The 17,432-nt window shown below is 46.1% G+C and overlaps 1 protein-coding gene across 1 annotated transcript in view; it reads right to left on the reverse strand.

The window, feature by feature from the left end:
- The window catches only part of LOC147911889 (NHS-like protein 2), a 106,438-nt gene extending 89,360 nt beyond the window's left edge, over positions 1-17,078 (reverse strand). The window contains exons 1-2 of the mRNA XM_087426428.1: positions 17,074-17,078; positions 11,802-12,223 (exon numbers count right to left, since the gene is read on the reverse strand). Coding sequence (XP_087282554.1) covers positions 11,802-12,223; positions 17,074-17,078 — 427 coding nt within the window. The remainder of the gene's footprint in view (positions 1-11,801; positions 12,224-17,073) is intronic.
- Between the last annotated feature and the right edge of the window lie 354 nt (positions 17,079-17,432).

Raw genomic sequence — 17,432 nt, forward strand, 5'->3', positions numbered from 1 at the left:
GGAGGAACACAGCAAACGGAGTCAGAGAAGGCTGTAAAGAGGAGGGAATGTCCAAGTGGGAGTCTTGATGAATGAATAGGAGTTTTCAGGAAGACGAGAGAGGAAAAGGCTATGGAAGCCGTCCCTGACTGTGTGCTCTATGCTTTTCACATAGGACCTAGCAGTCTGCAGTGAGATTGTCTCCTTCCATACTGTCTTCCCAACTGTTAAAACTCAAGACTGTCTTCCCAAATGTTAAGACTCAAGAGCAAAAGGTAAGTCTTATCAATTCAGCATTACCAATACCTGGCACAAGGCCTGGCCCAGTCTTAGTACAATGAGCTAGGTAGGAATTTGCCCTTGAAGTCAGCTCTAAACCACCAGATTAGAGATCAACTACTTTCCTTTATTAAGAACATGAAAATTAAAGGGGAAAAATATCTCAGCTATGCCCAAACTCACCATTTAAAAGCACATTTAAACAGAACACAACAAAGTTTTCAAACAGATACTGAAGTGTGAAGTGATGTCCATATTTTCCCGTCTAGAACCCATAAGCAACGAGCCATCACAATGAACAATTAGCTCTAGTTGTTCATTGAAGAAAGTAGATATTTAGCCTGAAACAGCACATCCCCCTCCAACAGCAGACAGCAGCCTGTGCATCTGGAGGGTAGACGTTTTGTCACCATAAAGAGAATCTCTGCCAGGAGGGATGCAGCATGGGTGGAGCTGGCAGCAGATGGGTTGAATTAAAGAGGGTGGGGGTTAGGAGGGGGAGTTCTATAAATTTCTCAAGAACAAGGTCTAGCTCTTACATATATCTGTATGCCTGGTGCCTGGCCCGGCGCCAGGCACTATGGGACCGCCTATACTGTTGTGCAAGTTGTATTTCTACAAGGGCATCCTGCCAAGGAGTCTCAAGTTGGGGACAAAATTCAGCCAAGCCCAGTGCCCTGTCTGACTACACATGGAGGAAGGGGCATCTTCATTTAATTATTATGCCCAGAGAGGATGACTTTTTAAAACTGGTCCACCCAGAGGATGCTCTGTTTTTTAATAGTTATGACCAGAACAAGTGACTTTTCCAAAGTGCTATGCTCAGAGAATGTGCCTTTGTCTAAAGGTTCCACCCAAAGGGGTGGGTTTTCCTCACTGGTCCCTCCAGAGGCACACTTTTTGCCATCCCTCTACCTGGAGGGGACACACCTATTTGCCAAATATGCTAGCAGCTCCCACTGGCATCTAACAGGAGTTCAATACATGTTTACTGGAATGGAGAAAGTCCCCACCTTCACTGTCTCTTCCCTCTCCCTCACCACCCCCTCCTCATGTGCATCAGATAGTTTTGAAACTATAGGAACAAAATGTAAAACCTCCGTGCAAGTCAATAACATTTGTTTCCTAAATCTACCACTTTCATTAACTTGGAATTATGGGAAAAAAGCTTTCACTGTGCTGTTTCACAATGGGGAGTAAACTTATGTAACTCATTATTCCAAGAGGTAATACAGGCTAGAAATCGGAACACAGTGAGACAGCTATCCAGAATCCTCAAGACATGAGTCTCTCTTAACAGCAACGTTTCCTGGGAGCTGGACTCTTCCCCACTTTTTAGTACTGAATCTTTTCTTTAATTTTCACCGTTTTAAGTAGAACTCATCCTGAAAGCACACTTCTCAGTCTTCTTAAACTGATTCCTCTAAAGATGCTGCTGCCTCTTCTTGGTGCCTTGCTTGTCATCCTCGGCATCAGTTATTGTTCAGGAGGCAAACTATAGGGGTGCCTTTAGCATCTCTCTCCTCTGATCACAGCAGTGGGGGGAATACTAAAAGTGCCCCCATAGTTTTCCCCTCTCCCTTGTCCCTTTTGTCCCAGCATTTCTCAGGGGCTGCTGATAGGGTCATCTAAGTGAATGTCTCAAGACCCCAAAATAGCCACAGGAGAGGCTCTGAACTGGAAGTCAGTGCAGCCACTGACCCCGGAGATGCCACTGAAACAGTCCTCTTCCTTTCCCTGGCAGCTGTTGGCCTAGTTCCACATTCCGAAAATCTATTTCTATTGGGATCATGAAAGGGAAAAAAAATAAGATAAATACTTTTTCTTCTAAATTGCATTTGTTGAAGTTGATATAGGTTTAAAAATGCTAAACACATCTATACAGTTGTTCTCACTATTATGCACTATTATTAACACAATAATCTACCTGCATGAGATGGTGTGCCATGTCAGAGAAAGTGAGAAAGCAGGAGTCCAATCTAGATGCTGATTCAGAGGCAACCATTTCAACTTCTATTTGTGATTTCTGGCACAGCCTAATTTGGAACACTAAATATTACAAAGTGGAAGTTTCTTTCTTCCTCCCTGCACTCCAACAACCCTCTGCATAGTGGAATCTTTATATTCTCTTGCAAAGAGAAGTAAGTTGAGGTTGACCTGATGTAGGGATTCAACCCAGGAATGTCATGTGTGATATTAAGTGGCTATAACATAAGAAAATAAAAATATTGTTCTTGTTTAAAATGTTAGTGGTTTTTGATGACATGCTATAACCAAAAAATGTAAAATAAAATATGCTTTACCTTAACATATATTTGTTCTTTTTGTTAATAAAATAAAAATGGCTTCATTTTTCTAATTTCCTTTGTCCTCTTATAAAGTTAAAAAGTATATTATCTAACTTGGTATTATTACTATTTATAATTAATTCATCTGTGATATCATTTTTTGGTCATTTACTTTAATCTAAGCCTACACTGTAGTTTATGCTCATTATCCACAAATATATTATAATTTTTCAAGGATTGTGTGGTCAAATAAATTTGGGAAACTTTGGACTGGTCTCTTCCAGCTTTAACCACCTATACTGTAACAGTGGTTCTCAACCCAGGCTACACACTAGAATCACCGGGGGATCTTTTAAAAATCCTGGTTCCTGGGCCTTATCCCCTAGAAATTCTAGTTTTATTGGGGTGGGGTGGGGACACAGCATTAGTAACTTTTTTAAGGTCTCTGAGTAATTCAGATTTGCAGCCACGGTCGATATTTTTGGCTGTAACTAAAAAACGAAAAATGCAATCAGACAAGCAGTGTGAAGGATTCTACCCAGAGAGATGACTGAATTGCCTGGTGGTTTAGGTATGTTGTAGACACTACCAAGTGTGCTCATGACCTTGAGGTTGCCTGGTTGTGAGATCAGGGCTTACTCGCTCCATACCCATGCTGGTAAGAGTTAGGCCTGTTGGACCCTTAGGCAAATTGCCAAATACATCCCTCAAAGAACCTTAGGCCCCATAAGTTTTGTGAGAAGGTGTTTCTTCACACATAAACCAAGCTGGGTCTGTAAAACTGGTGAGCCAAACCAGGAGCCATGTGGACATCCCTAGGAAATAGGTAAACAGAGCCAGCAGAACACTTGGACAAGAGCTCTGCCCAAAGGCAGGGGATGCTGCCTAGCTGTGTGGCCTGTATCCGTCGTCTGCTGCTTCATTAAAGCCCCTCCTTGGCATCCCAGCCTGACAGGTCCTGTGGTCAGCCAGCACCACATATTCTCTGTGACAATAAACATCTCATAGCTGCCAGGACTCTCGGTGGTGCCTCGGCTTCAGTTCCAAAGAATGTTTTCCCCCTCCGTTGGCGTGGTGAGGCAGTGAACAGATGTCAGTGGGGGAGAATGAAGGGAGGAGTCAAAGGAAAGGAAAATCCTCAGGTTGAGAGGGATGTGCTGACAGCCTCAAAAGCTAGATGCTGCTCCTCCATGGGCACACAGGCATTCTTTATATATTCTGGAAAAGGATAGAATGGCTGCAGTTGGGAGCTGTCTAGGAAACATTCTTATTATAATTTCATCTTGACAGTACCCCCATCCAGGGATTTCAAAAGGCTTCATGGAATTTCATCTTCTTAGTTAGTATTTAGTGACTGTGTGCGTGATCATGATGTGTGCACCAGGCATTTTACATACATTATTTTGGATCCTCACAACAACCCTCTGATCTGGGTAGCATTAACTCCCTCTTACAGATGAGGGACTGTGGCTCAGAGACACCAGAGTCAGCTAATAAGTGCTGGGCAAGTGAGACTTAAACCCATAGCTTCTGCTTCCAAATCTCAAGATTCTCTTCCTTAACTTGTCATTCATTGGGTGTTTTCTATTTATTAAAAGTAATACATGTTCATTTAGGAAATTTAAAAAATACAAAAAAGTATAAGAAAAAAAGAACAATCACTGCCATAATCCCATAAAGATAACCTTTCTTATCTTTGTTATCATTGTGATCACTCTGAGATAACCATTGTTAACATTTTGGTACATACCCCTCCAGTTTCTTTTTTATATGTGTGTGATTTTGGATTATATTGTACATGCAATTTTATAGCCTGGTTTCTCACTTAGCATTATTTTGGGCACTTCCACGTTTCCTTACATATTTGTTTCAAGCAGGATTTTTCTTAGCTGTATAGTATTCTATCATATAGACCTGTCAAAATTTATATAGCCATGCCTCTATTATTGAATGTTTAAGTTATTTTCATTTTTTGATTAAGATAAATAACCAAAAGATGCAGTGAGTATCCTCGAACATTTTTCCCACAATATCTGATTATTCATTTAGCATAAGGTCCTGGAAGTGAAATGCCTGGGTCAAGGGGGATAAGAATGTATAAGAACACTGCCAGAATTGCTAACACCTGGGATACATGGTCTCCTGCAAGAGCAGAGCGAGCCTGAGTCCTGTTGATGAAGGAGACCTCATATCCCTCAGGGCCTGCTAGTTGGGGAGGATAATACGAGTTTGGCTATTTTGCAGAAACTGGGAATCAGACTGTAAATTGCCAAGCAGTTAATTACACTGTTCTCAGAAGCAAATGATTTCAGTTAAAATAAAAACAGCTGAATCATTTTTTAAACTCATCTCCTCTTTGAGTCCATTTTCCAAAGAAAGCAATATTTTTCTGATTTTCCTCTAGATGAATTACAAAACATTCTTTAGAATCTATGCTATTTAGAAAGAAAAAATAAAATAAAAGATACAGTCAAACCTCAAATGTCCCCACTCACAAAAAAGCAGGGACATGAATAATATATTTAGCTTTGGAGTGCAACTGGATACACACAGCCAGGGCATCAGGCAGGTAGACTCTTGCTTTCTCTCCCTTTCTTTCTCACTGTGGCTTGGAGCCACTCCTGGCCTGGACTTCTTAGGGGGGCCCAGGACCTGGCTCTGCAAAGCAGGGAGAGGCCAAGGTCGCCCAGGTCTCATCTGCCCAAGGATAATGAAAACTTGAATGTAGATCAAGAAAATCTTCCACAGGCTACTTCCTGAGCCAGGAATTCCCTCCCCCTCCTTCTTCAACTGGCCAGCTCCATATCATCCTTTAGAACTTAGACATCACATCCTCCTGGAAGCTTTTCCAAGCCTCCAGGCTGAGTCAGGTGCACCTGATCTGCCTTCCCTTGACTCCCAGGCTTGCCTCCACAGCAGTAAGATGATTCAATATTCTCCCCGTTGGACTGTCAGCTGCATTCTAGCTTGGCTATATATCCCCAGAAATTAGCACAGGGCTGGGCCCAGAGTCAGGTGCTCAATAAATGAGTGATGGCTGGAAAGAAGGGAGGACTTGAACTTAATAAGTATTTATTAAATGCCTATTAGGTGCCAAGCACTATATTAGGGGCTGGATATCAGCAGTAAAAACAGATAAAGATCTTGGCCCTCAAGGTGTTTATGTTCTGTTGAGCAGCTTAAATTTTAGAAAGAGAGGGAGGGAGGGAAGGCGGGGAGGAGGGAGGGACAGAGAGCTGTCCAATTGTTCACACCTCCCAAGTTAAAAGACTGTTGCCTAGTGGTCTTGTGCGCAATCAGACTCACTGCCTCACACACAAAGCACCTTGTTGTAAGCCTACTTGTGCCAACACTTAGTCAACACACCTCCTGTTTGTGGCATTATTAATGTAGCCTTGTCCTATAAGATATTGCCATCCTGTGCACTCTAACTTGAAAACTTCAGTGAGGGCTTATCTGAGTGAAATCATGGAATTCTGTGGAGCAGGGAAGAGCTGATAGCTTGAACCAGGAAGGTTATTAGGCCAGTGGTTCCCAACTGAGGGTAGAAGACTCTAGAAGGCCATGGAGTTATCACAAGAAGTCCCTGAGTTTGCAGATCCGCCAAGCATTGTCCATCTACTGAATAAGCACTACTCTGCCTATGTGTGAAGATAAGGTTATCAATGTTAAATCTACAAATTCATGTAAAAGCATTGCTGAATTCACAGTACCATTCTGTTATTGTTTGGTTTTTATTTTTGTTTCTGCCATAGGGGATTCTAAAAGTCCAAATTCCATCCTTGGACTCCAAACCAGACTGAACGGAAAATCCTCTGGGGTGTGAACTGGGATCTTGGTTCTTGTTATCAGCTCTCCCCCATCTAGAGAAGGAGAAGACCTGATGCCCAGGTACCATGTGCCAATGTGGTGGGAAGCAAAGTGTCCCCTACCCCTGCACACTAGGAGCTCTTTGAAGGGAGAAACTGGGTCTTATTTACCTCTGGGTCTCTAGCATCCAGCATAAGGGGGTGGGGGGAAGGAGATGGGGTCCAGGCAAAGTTGTGCCTTCTCTTTAAGGCTAGAAAGTAATGATTTGAGTAAAAGGTGATTTGAGGAGCTCAGAAAGGGTATATAGAGCAGCAAAGCTAGTAAGCCTGTTAAGCTACTTAAGCTTTGAAAAATAATGAATTCATACTTTGGAAATGTGTATGCTAAATACATTTTTGGCAAAAATTTTTACTTTCTCATTCCCCTTGGTTTTTAATAAAAGCGCCTTTGGAAATGCCAACCAGGCTCTGCTATAGTAACAAAAAATAGTATGGATGTGGGTGTGTGTGATGAGTGTCTACAATTGGATTAAAAGCTATAAGGGAGAATATCAGGAATAAAGATGACAGAAGGATTATGAGTGAAAGACCCCAATGGAAAGGTGACCTTCAGAGGACAGTGCCAGGGTCACCAGCCCAGCCAACCTTTTCCACCTGAAGATTCTTTTTTCCAAAGCTATTTCTCACTCAAAGCTTAGAGACTATGTTTTGTATTAAAAAGGGAACCTGGTGCCTCACATTTATTCTCTACATAATGCAAGGTTTACCTCCTTCCTCCTCTCTACCTCCAGCTCACCCCCTAAGTCCCAACTGCAGAAACCATAGGGGGCCTGTTCTTTAGAGCATCCCTCAGTTCCCAAAGGTAGCAGGAGTCATTCCTCATCTTGGACAAGTTCCAGCTAGAAAAAATGCCAGGGCAGTGACTCTCAGTGAACAACTGACTTTGAACTTAGCATCACTGCAGAGGACAGAGCACTGACTTGGACGTCAGAAGGCCTGGCTTCCAGATCAAGGCTTCCTGCCACTGACCTGCTGTGTGACCCAGCCACTGCCACATTCTCCAATAGGTAGATTAAGTACACACTTAGGCCACCAACAACAGGAGAACAAAAGAGAGAATGAAAAAATCTAAGAAGAAGTCATTTTAATTACAACATACATGTGGAGCTCTGAGTAATTTCAAAAAATAGCATTTTATTTGAAGGTTTAGTATTGCTTTCATTTGGAATTACATATGGAGAGGGAGAGGCACTGTACTCTTTTCAGCATTTAGGGCTACTGAAGGTCTTGATCCAGCTGGGTGCCTTTGGACAAGTCCCTTCCCTTTTATGGGCGTCAGTAGTCAAGTGTTATGATGCCCATAATGGTTAATGACCGAATTTTTGGTGCCACATAGTATAAACCAACTCTACCCAAGCCAGAGAAGTACAGGGACAGATGATGCAAATTCACCACTTTCCTCCTAACACCTAATCTACTTCGTAAGGGTCAAAGTTGAGCCCAAGAGCCATAACTTGAATCTTCTCCTATTACTCTACTATTCCATCATCCTGACGTTTTTATCACTTTAGCTGTTCAAGTGTCTAAAAAGGGAGAAGATTAAATTTTGTGTTTCTGAAGTGGAGGAAATTCTAGTGGACATTTTGGTGTCCAAATTTCCAGGGACGATGTTTTCAACACATGGAAATACCGTGAAGCAGACCAGGAATTTCACGGTATTTAAAAGAAAATGGGCTTGCTCCCCCTCTCCATTCTGTCAAGCCAGTGTCCCAAGGGTCTCTGGGGATGATAGGTAGGACAGAGACAAAGTGAGCCTGACAGAGTGCCTGTTCCAAGTCCACAAAGTTCCCCCTGCTCCATCTGACTCAAGCAAGCCATATCCCTCCTCAGTAGCAATGATGGTCACATTCAGGGTCTACAACAGTTCATCTAATGGTAAACTGGTTGCAGTCTAGAGGTGCTGTTTTCATTTTTTCATCTCCGTATAGATTTGCAACAGTCTCCCCTCACACTGGAATTATGATTTAAACATAAATAAACCAGCTGTTCTTTCTGATTTGAAGCCAGAGTTGCCACAAAGTTGGAAAATCAAGAGGCAGGAATTTTACATAAAGATGAAGAGGGAGTTTCTACCATCCACCCAACTGGCTGTGTTCAAACCAAAATAATTGCAAGAAGAAATAGAGCATTTTCCTCACAGCAAGTTCCCAGGCTAGTGTAACATGATAGCTCCCCAGTGTTATTAAACATACCTAGAGATGTCTAGTGCTTCAGTGACTTCCTTGCTTGCACAGGAGATATTATACCCCTAGGCCAATGGCCTGATTGCTTTTGTAATTATTATCAAAGTACCTACAACATTAAATAGATCTCCAAGGGAGGAATCGGAAAGCTTGGGTTGACTCAGCATGTGGCGGCAGGCATGGAGCTATTTCCCACTGGCTTTGACCATGCCATTTTTGAGATGAAGAGCACAGAGTACAAGACACAAATGCAATAAAACAGACCACATTCAAAGCCAGATGCAAGGAAAAACTCAAGTTATAGGCAGGGCCATGCCAACAGTGTGGCAACAGCCACAGATCCACAACCAGAGGAGCCTGGTGCAGTCCTGTAGCACACCCTCTCCTTCCAATCCTTATCCCCCACCCCATACCAGTTACAAGAGCTTCTGAGGCAGTCTCAAAAGGATTCAAGTTACCAAAGAACAGCCTTCAGTGGAGGAGAGGGTGTTGCCAGTCCCACCCTTGTAACCTTGAAGATGGTGGGGGCATGACCCCTGATTTGTAGATGAGGACCCTGGACTCCTTTAGCATCAACTTTCTCCTCCTCTCTCCTTCTTCTCCTCCTCCCCCTATCCTCCACCTGATGCCTCCCAGGGCCCCAGCCCAGCCTGTAGTCTGATCTCCGCAAGCCTGAAGGCTATGGGCCAGTCTGACGTGCTGTTACTCAGTCTGTTACTCAGTTCATAGATGGCAGCCAAGCTGTCCCTGCAGGGAGGCTACAAGCTGCTGGCCTGTCAGGTGTCATTCACTCTGGCCATGTTGCTTCCAAACCTTCCTCCCTTCTTCCCAGGTCTTTCCTGTCCCCATGGTCAAAGAAAGAGCTAGAGGAAGAATTTGGGGGAAATCCAGCCAGATGGAGGATATATAGGGTAAAATGCTGACTGCGAGCACTGACCACCAGCAAAATGGTCAGTAAAAGAGTAGGAGTGCTAGGAGGAAAAGGCACAGGGAAAAAATGGCAAGACCTGACAGTGGTAAAAAGAAAAAAAGGCTACTTATTGGGGGTCAAAATATAATATACAGCCTGTTGAACATCTTTTTGAAGCTTATGCCCAAGCGACACACTGATTATGCTCCCCAACTCTCTTTGCATTTGGCACTTATGCTCAGACCATTGCAGAGAAGGCCCAATTTAAGTGCTACGCAATCAAAACACCTGAAGAGAAAAGTGTGCAGTGGGAATCTCAAGGGGAGTCTAGGGTAGGGCATTAGATCAGAAAATGAAAAGCCAGGCCTTTTTGCCAAATTAAGGTAGCTGTGTTCCATTTATGCAGCAGGGCCCTCAGTGCCTCTGAGCCGAGAGACACGTAACATCCTCAAAGGCAAGTGACCACACCAAAGATAAGAGATGGCCACTCTCCCAGCTTTTGCAAACTTCAAAGAAGTCAAACCAATGCAATTTATCCTAAGAATCGCTCCCTTCCTTTAATAGACATCCATTGCATAAAGCCATCTTTTTCTAATCCAGCAGATCACTGGAAAGGGTTAGGTCCCAAGGCAACTTGGTGATGCTGTGCCTTCCCTCACGTGGAAAGGGATCTCCAGTGGACAGAAAAATACAAGTTGGAAAAGCAGAGCCTCCTCCCTGTCCTTAACTTACCCTGCTGACCCCAGTAGGTGGCTCTCTGCAAACTGTGTGCGGATTTTGAAAACTACTCCCTAAGCTGACTGATCAAATTTCTCCTAGGCTCATCCTTGGTAGTCAGTGGGACCCCAGCAAAAAAAAAAAAAAAAAAATCAACAATGTCAACAATGACCTTCTTACCCTCTTTGTTAACTGAGAACTAACCAGACCTAAGGCTCCAGCTTTCCTGGTCCCCTGCCATGCAGAGATTCCTGGTTCCATGTCTACATTCATCTGGCAGTCATCTGTGTTTCCCACCTTCCTTTTCCCACAGGATCCAGTTCATTTTTCTCTACCAGTGACCTCCACCATCTACCTCAGAGGTCAGAGACCTTTTTGAAGAGGGGTGCCAGGGCCTCTGACTCTTGTCTAACTGGAAGGGGTGGTGGTGAGCTGGGGTCTGCAATGGAGAGGGGCTGACCCAGGCAATTCTTTCCCAAGGCAGTTAGAGCCTTGTGCTCAAAAGTGAGCCAGTAGCCATCTTCTGCCTGCATCTGACACTTTCCGGCCACACTGCTCCTTCTCTCCCCTAACTTTCTGGTGGTGCCAATTGGCCCTGGTACCCCGCATGCCCTAGCTTTGGTCAGCATTTCCAGCACATTCAGTCTCCTTGCTTTCAGCAAAAGTCCCACATTGTAAGAGATCACTGCATTTCCATGGAGAGGGGATTCTCCATTCAAAGTGTTGGGGTCCAAAATAGTAAAGGACCCGGGGGCTAGCATTGCCCTCCTACTCTCTCACGGGTCCTGCGTGCTCAGCCAGGGCACCACTGGCTTTCTTGGTCATGGCTGATCCCTAAAGGAATCACGAAACTAATGACAGCTGCTTTAACTGGTACTCTCGAGCAAATCTGTGCAGCAGGACCCTAGGGGTAGGGGGTCAGCGAAGCCAGGGCAGTCTCTCTTTCCCCGCACGCCCCTCTGGCCACTCCTGGTGCAGCGGCCCGAACTTGCGGGGAGAAGCAGGAGACAGGGCGCTCAGACACTCGTCTCAGTGCGAGTCGCGATCACATTCCAGCGCGAAGCTGCACAGGTTTAAAGCCAGTAAGCACCGCCGCCAGGCTCCTGCGACCGCGTAGGTGGCCGGCAGCTCGGGCGCGCTTTCCGAAGTGGCCGAGCTCCTAGACTGGAGCAATGACGCCAGCGGCGCGGCCATTTGGTTCCCGACGCCGCGAAGATGGGAACGCCTCGGGCCTGGGGGCGGCGCCGAAGCTGTCCCGGACCCAGTGGCTCCCAGGGATCCTGTGAGTCCCCCCATTTTCCACCCCAAGATCCCCAGGAGGCGGCCGCCAATTCCGCGGCAGGGAGCCCCGAGGTCACAGGGCCACTCAAGACGGTGCGGCCGGGTCCAGGAGCAGGAAGTTCCAGCGGGAGAGCGGCGGGTGGGAGGAAGGGAAACGAGAACCCCTCACTCCCGGAGGGGAATGGAGAAGAGGGGCGGGGAGGATGGCAGAGGGGGTGGTCGCAGAGCCGGACGCCTACTGGCGCCCCCAGAGGCTGGGTAGACGCGGGGCGCGAGCCTCCCCGGCGCGGTTTACCTAGCTCTTCCTCGTCATCCTCCGGACCGAGCAGCCGGCAGGGAAGGCGGCGGCGGAGGCGAACGGTGCGCCGGAACAAGCTGTCGGTGCGGCGCCCCAGGGCCAGCAGGTGCCCCTCGAGGTCCTCGAGCAGAGCCAGCGAGTGGCCACAGAGGTCGGCGAGCTGCCGGAGCAGGCTGAGCGCGGCCAGGTGGCTTAGGTCGCGGAGCTCAGTCAGCGGCTGCGGCGGGTTGTGCGGGCACAGGCGCTGGGGCACTACCGTGTGCCTGTAGAACGGCATCCCGGGCGCGGGCGCGGGGGACCAGCCTGAAAGCGCGGCCGGCTCGCCTAGAGCGGTGTCCCCAGCCCGAACGCCCCTGAACGGCGGCCCCAGCTCCGGGTGTAGCAGGCCCCTGGGCGCGGGCCGGCGAGCGGGCGGGCGCCTGAAGACGCCGGGCGGGTGGGCGGGCTGACGGGTTCCCAGCCTGGAGCGCCGGCTCCCCCCGGGGCTGCACACTCGCCGGAGCCACCAGTGCCTCTGACTCTGGTTCGCTGGGCTCCTCCTCCTCCTCCTCCCCGCCTTTCTCCACCTCCTCTTCCCTCCCTCTGCTACTTCGGGATCCCCCACACACCTCTTTTTTTTTCTTTTTGCGGTCAGAGATTCGCAGATAAACGCTTGATCCTGGAGAGGAGGGAAAGGGAAGTAGGAGTGAAAAGAGAGAGCTGGAGCGTGAAAGAAGGAATGTCTGCGTGAGTGCGGTGTGTGTGTGGTATTCGGTACCGTATGCGTGCCAGCGTCGTCCTGCGGAGCTCGAGTCCCAGTACTGATAAAGTTTTCTGTCTTGTTTTTCTTAACTTAAACTTTTTCTTCATAAATAATAAAAATTAAAGCGCATCCGCGCCAACACCAGCGAGTAACCAGCTGAGACTGAGCAAATAGTTTGACTTCATTCATCTAACTTGCCTTCCCCAAACATCTACTCGGTGCCACGCACGGGTTAGACTAGGCTGTGAGTACAGCCGTCTAGCGCCCAGGAACTTGGAAACGAGGGGGAAAGAACCAAATATCTTACTCTACTGCTCAGGAGGGCAGTGTCTCTGGGGAGTGCCACAGTGCCTGGACTGCTGTAAAGGCTCTGGAATGAATGAATGAAAACAAATCCATTCTCTGGAGCAAAAGATTCAGTTCGGATAGAAGGACATTGCTCCATACTTTATGCAAAAAGAGAGCCTAGAGCCACCTCCTCCTGGCGGGGCCTGCCGGCTGAGCTGGGCTCCATCTCTGGCTGCACTGGGCTCCAGGGATGCCCACTGAGGAGGTGGTACAGGAGCTGGGATGTGCTTTCAGCACTGGTAAACCCTGTGGTCGCGTCCTGATTTCTTTCCATTCTAGAAGGTAGAAGAGAGGGGGACACTGGCGTCCTCAGAAAACCAGAGTGCCTGAGTGTATATCCCTGTGCACTTGGAGAGTTTCCACTTGGAACACTTATTTTCAACACACTGAGCTCCCATCTGATTCTCCTCTAACCCACTTCTTTGACTTTGGTGTGGTTCCATTTCTTCTTTCTGGTAATTCTCTTCTCATCTTTCCTCCTAGAATGTTCCAATCCTTATAATCCCTTATAATCTATTAGTAAAACACCTTGAACAGAGTACATGTGTCTGCACTAATGATCCTGAGTGTGGCCTGTTATCATTTATTCCTTTAGAGAATTGTCCTTTAAGCAATTCAAGAAGGTTCTACAACTGGTTAAGAGTAATCTGATGATCCTTTTTAGTAAATAGCTGTCTCTTGTTCAGTAAATTGGAATATGGATACTAGAAAAGTTGGGTTCTAATTAAAATAATAAACAAATGGGCAAAAGACAACCCATTTTCTGATCTGTAAAATCCAGTTGCGGAATGAGGACCTGAAATTCTCTATTTGGCAAACTCAACCCTGAGCCAAGAGAGTGACTGGCAGGAAGTAGAGACTTGGCTGGACTCTTGAGGGATACTTTTCCTTGACCTATGGGCTGTTTAGACTGATCTCTGTTTGGGAGAAAAAGAATGAGGTACGAGCAGATTGAAGGAGACTGTGTGGGCAGAGCTTTGCTGCCTGAGGGCGGCAGGCCTAGACTGGCCTAATGTCTGATCTGCCCTCACTACTCCGATTCCTGAAGCTGATGAATCTTTCAGGGCTCTATAATAACAAGCTCAACTCCAAGCAAATCAGCATTGGCCCCGCGCCCTCCCCCCCCAGCCGACTCCACTCACTCCAGCCTCTTCAATGTGCTGGCCCTGGCTTTCGTCAAGGAAACATCAAGGACTTGCAATGGGGCCACCTCAGAACAGAGCCCCTCCTCCCTTCCCAGGACCAGAGCAGAACTGCATGTGCTGTGGAAGACGTCAAGGGAATATAAGTTTTCACCTTCCTTCTTATGTCCAGTCTCTTCCCAACAGGAAAGGTGAGACCTTGAGTGAGAGGCAGGCCTGGATGTAGAGAGACTCTGGGGAAGAAGCACAGGGGCCTGGCTCTGGTCTTTGGAGGGAGAGTTGGGGTTCTAGAAGTGCCATACTCCAGCCAAGCTATCTGGTGAGGCTAAAGTGAAGGGTTCTGTCCTGTGCTCCCACGTCACCCTCCAGCACAGCATCTACATAATCATCTTTGTTTAATAGTAATAATATTGTCTCACTAGACTGTTAGCTCCATGATGGGGGGGAACCAGGTCTGTCTTGCACACTGCTGTATGCCCAGTGCCAAACCCAGCGACTGGCACGCAGTAGGTACTCAGAAAACGTATGTTGATGAATGGATGAATGAAGCTTAATTATAGGCAGACCCTGATTTGAAGAGCCTTACTAACGGATTTAACCTGACCCACGAGTCAATAGAGAGTCACTGTGGATTCTGGAGCAGAACACTGGCTGATGCAAGGAAGGAGATGCTTGAGAACTTTTCATCTGGAAGCAGTGGGAAGAGGCAAATGTGGAGGGCAAGGCTGCTATGCCCTACCTGCGCCCACATCTCCAGGGTCAAGTAGCCAGAAAGTGCTCCATGAATTAAACATTTGCTTTGATTTGCCTATAAACCTTCGTACTACACATTCAGGAGAGAGAGGGAAGGTGCAAAGGGGAGAAAGGAGAGGCCCTTAACAACTAAGCTAGACCTGAAAATACTGAGTGCTTCCTACCCACTCACCAACTCCCAGACTCCAGGGCTGTAGCAGTTCATCTGTCACTGTGCTCAGAATTGCAATCTGAGCCTAAGCTGGGGCCCACCTGTGGAATCAGATATGGGTCTGGCCTGGAAGTGGAGACTAAGAAAGAGTGGCCAGAGAGTTGGAAGGGAAACAGGAGAGTTGACCACTCATGAACAGCAAGGCCCCTGCTTTCCTTCCCACCTCCTGTCCTGCCTAACTGCTGCTAAGAACCTAGAATTTCAATAAAAACTGAATTTGAAAGGATAAATAAGTAACATAGGATATGCCATTTATCTTCCTCCAAGCTGGCAATTTGCACAGCCGCAAAATGAAAATTTATGAGCAAACCTCATGCTACCTACCCAGCTTCCCAGTACAGCCCTCAGTCTTATTTCAGGATGAGAAACAAGAAAGCTGCCCCCATGTTGCTACCTCTCAAATATACCCAAATAGTAGCATCTTGGCAGCTAGGCAACAATACCAGTTTTCTCCTTGACATTCCTCCATAGTCAATCAATTGTTCTAAGTTGTAAGAATATACATTCCACCCCACACCCTCTTGCCATGAGACTCAATAAAGAGGCTTTCCTTATGAATGAAAAAAATATATAGCCAGTAGGGGGATGAAAAGGCTGCTCCTCAATCCCAACTCTAACATTCTGTCATTCCCTGGTTCTAAGTGTCTGTACCAAGAGAAATTAACAAGAATTGGCAAATACTAGGCTGACTTTTTAAAAATGTCATTTACTCTTTTTGGTATTAATGCTTGGCTCTGCAGTTAAGAACCCAAGTAAACTATCTCTCCTTAGGCCCAAAGAAAGTAGCCCAAAGAAAGCCAACTAGCGGCTCTTGGCTTTCCAATCAGAATAGAGCCCAGGATTCAATCAACAATGCAAACAAAACTCATGCTAATCAATGCCATACTCTGAAAAGAGTGGGAGCAGAGCAGTGCTACCAGATTTGAGAGGAGAGTGCATTTCTGCCCTTGAGGTAGCGAGGCTTATGAGTGGGGAGGGGTGCTCCCCAGAGCTGGGCCTCCAGGGGTGGACTGGAAACTTACACAGCTATCAATCACCTTCCAGGGCAATAGGTGTGTAAGCCGAAGATGGCTCAAGGTCCTAAAATAAATTCCTTTCAGCCCAGACTCAATGCTTCACACAGGCGCAGGGCAAACCCTTCAAGAATTCCATGAGGAAATAAATCTTTATTTCAAAAATAAACTTTGATGTTGTTTGAACTTTGGCCCTGACTCTGAGTCCAGGCTGAAACTGCGAGAAAAGACTTGGCAATAGTTTGAAAGAAACTACGGGAGATTTCAGCAGAATGTGAACAGATTCTTTTTCAGTCCCCCATCCTCATGTCATATGTGGATTCCTCCCTCACCACCAGTCTCCTGTCCCCCACCCCTCCATCATGTTTCCCTCACTTACTTTCTACCTTATTAGGATGAGACTATAATTAGGAACATTCAAATGTTGTTGCATTCAATGGGTAATTTTATTTTAATATGCTTGCTTTACTCAAGAGAAATTATATTGGGCAACTCCCTGACTATCCTACTTTTGACCTAACAACCACCACCCCTCCCCTGTAAACTCCTATCTCCCCACAAAATCCTAAAGCAGTAAGTAAAAGTCCTTAATCTCCCCAGCAAGGGCTATGTCCACCACATGACGACATGTCTTCTATGTGTTTGATGTTAAGGCTGGATTAGGTAATAACCATGTCCATCTCTCTACATTAAATTAGGACTTGTTATACAGGTCAGGGCCTTGAATTAATTAGGGAAAAATACTGAACCTCAATAGCTAACATTTCAGCTTTATCAAGCACTCAAGTATAGTTAGACATGTGGTCAGCCTTCCCTCTGTAGTAGGAAGTTATGCAGCACAGCGTAGTGGTAATAGCCAAACACAGGCTTTGAAGATCCACTGATCTAAGTTCAAATCCCCAGCTCCATTGCTGGCTGTGTGTCTTGGGCAAGTTACTTAGACTCTCTGTGCCTCAGTTTCCTCATCTATAAAATGGACAAGGCCAATATTCAATTGATGTGCATGACAATGGCTGTACTGATTGTCCATAGGTGTCCATTCTGATTGATCAGGGCCTACGCCATACTGATTGTTAAATATTTTTGAATATCACCCCTAAAAATGGGGATAACACTTACCTTGTAGGATTGTTTTGAGGAGAACATGAGTAATGTACGTAAAGTGCTTAGCACTGTGCTTGGCACATAAAGACACTCAAGCAATGTTATTAGCAGTATAGACAATAGTTTCCTGATTACAAAAAGGAAGGGACTTCTTTTTTTTTCCAATTATTTTATTGAGGTCATATTGGTTTATAACATTATGTGGTTTCAGGTGTACATTATTATATATCAGTTTTTATATAGACTGCATTGTGCTCACCACCAACAGTCTAATTTTTATCCATCACCATATATATGTGCCCCTTTACCCCTTTC

This window comes from Ceratotherium simum, chromosome X (genome assembly GCF_057802395.1).
Source record: "Ceratotherium simum simum isolate JZ-2026a chromosome X, ASM5780239v1, whole genome shotgun sequence".
Classification (NCBI taxonomy): Eukaryota; Metazoa; Chordata; class Mammalia; order Perissodactyla; family Rhinocerotidae; genus Ceratotherium; species Ceratotherium simum.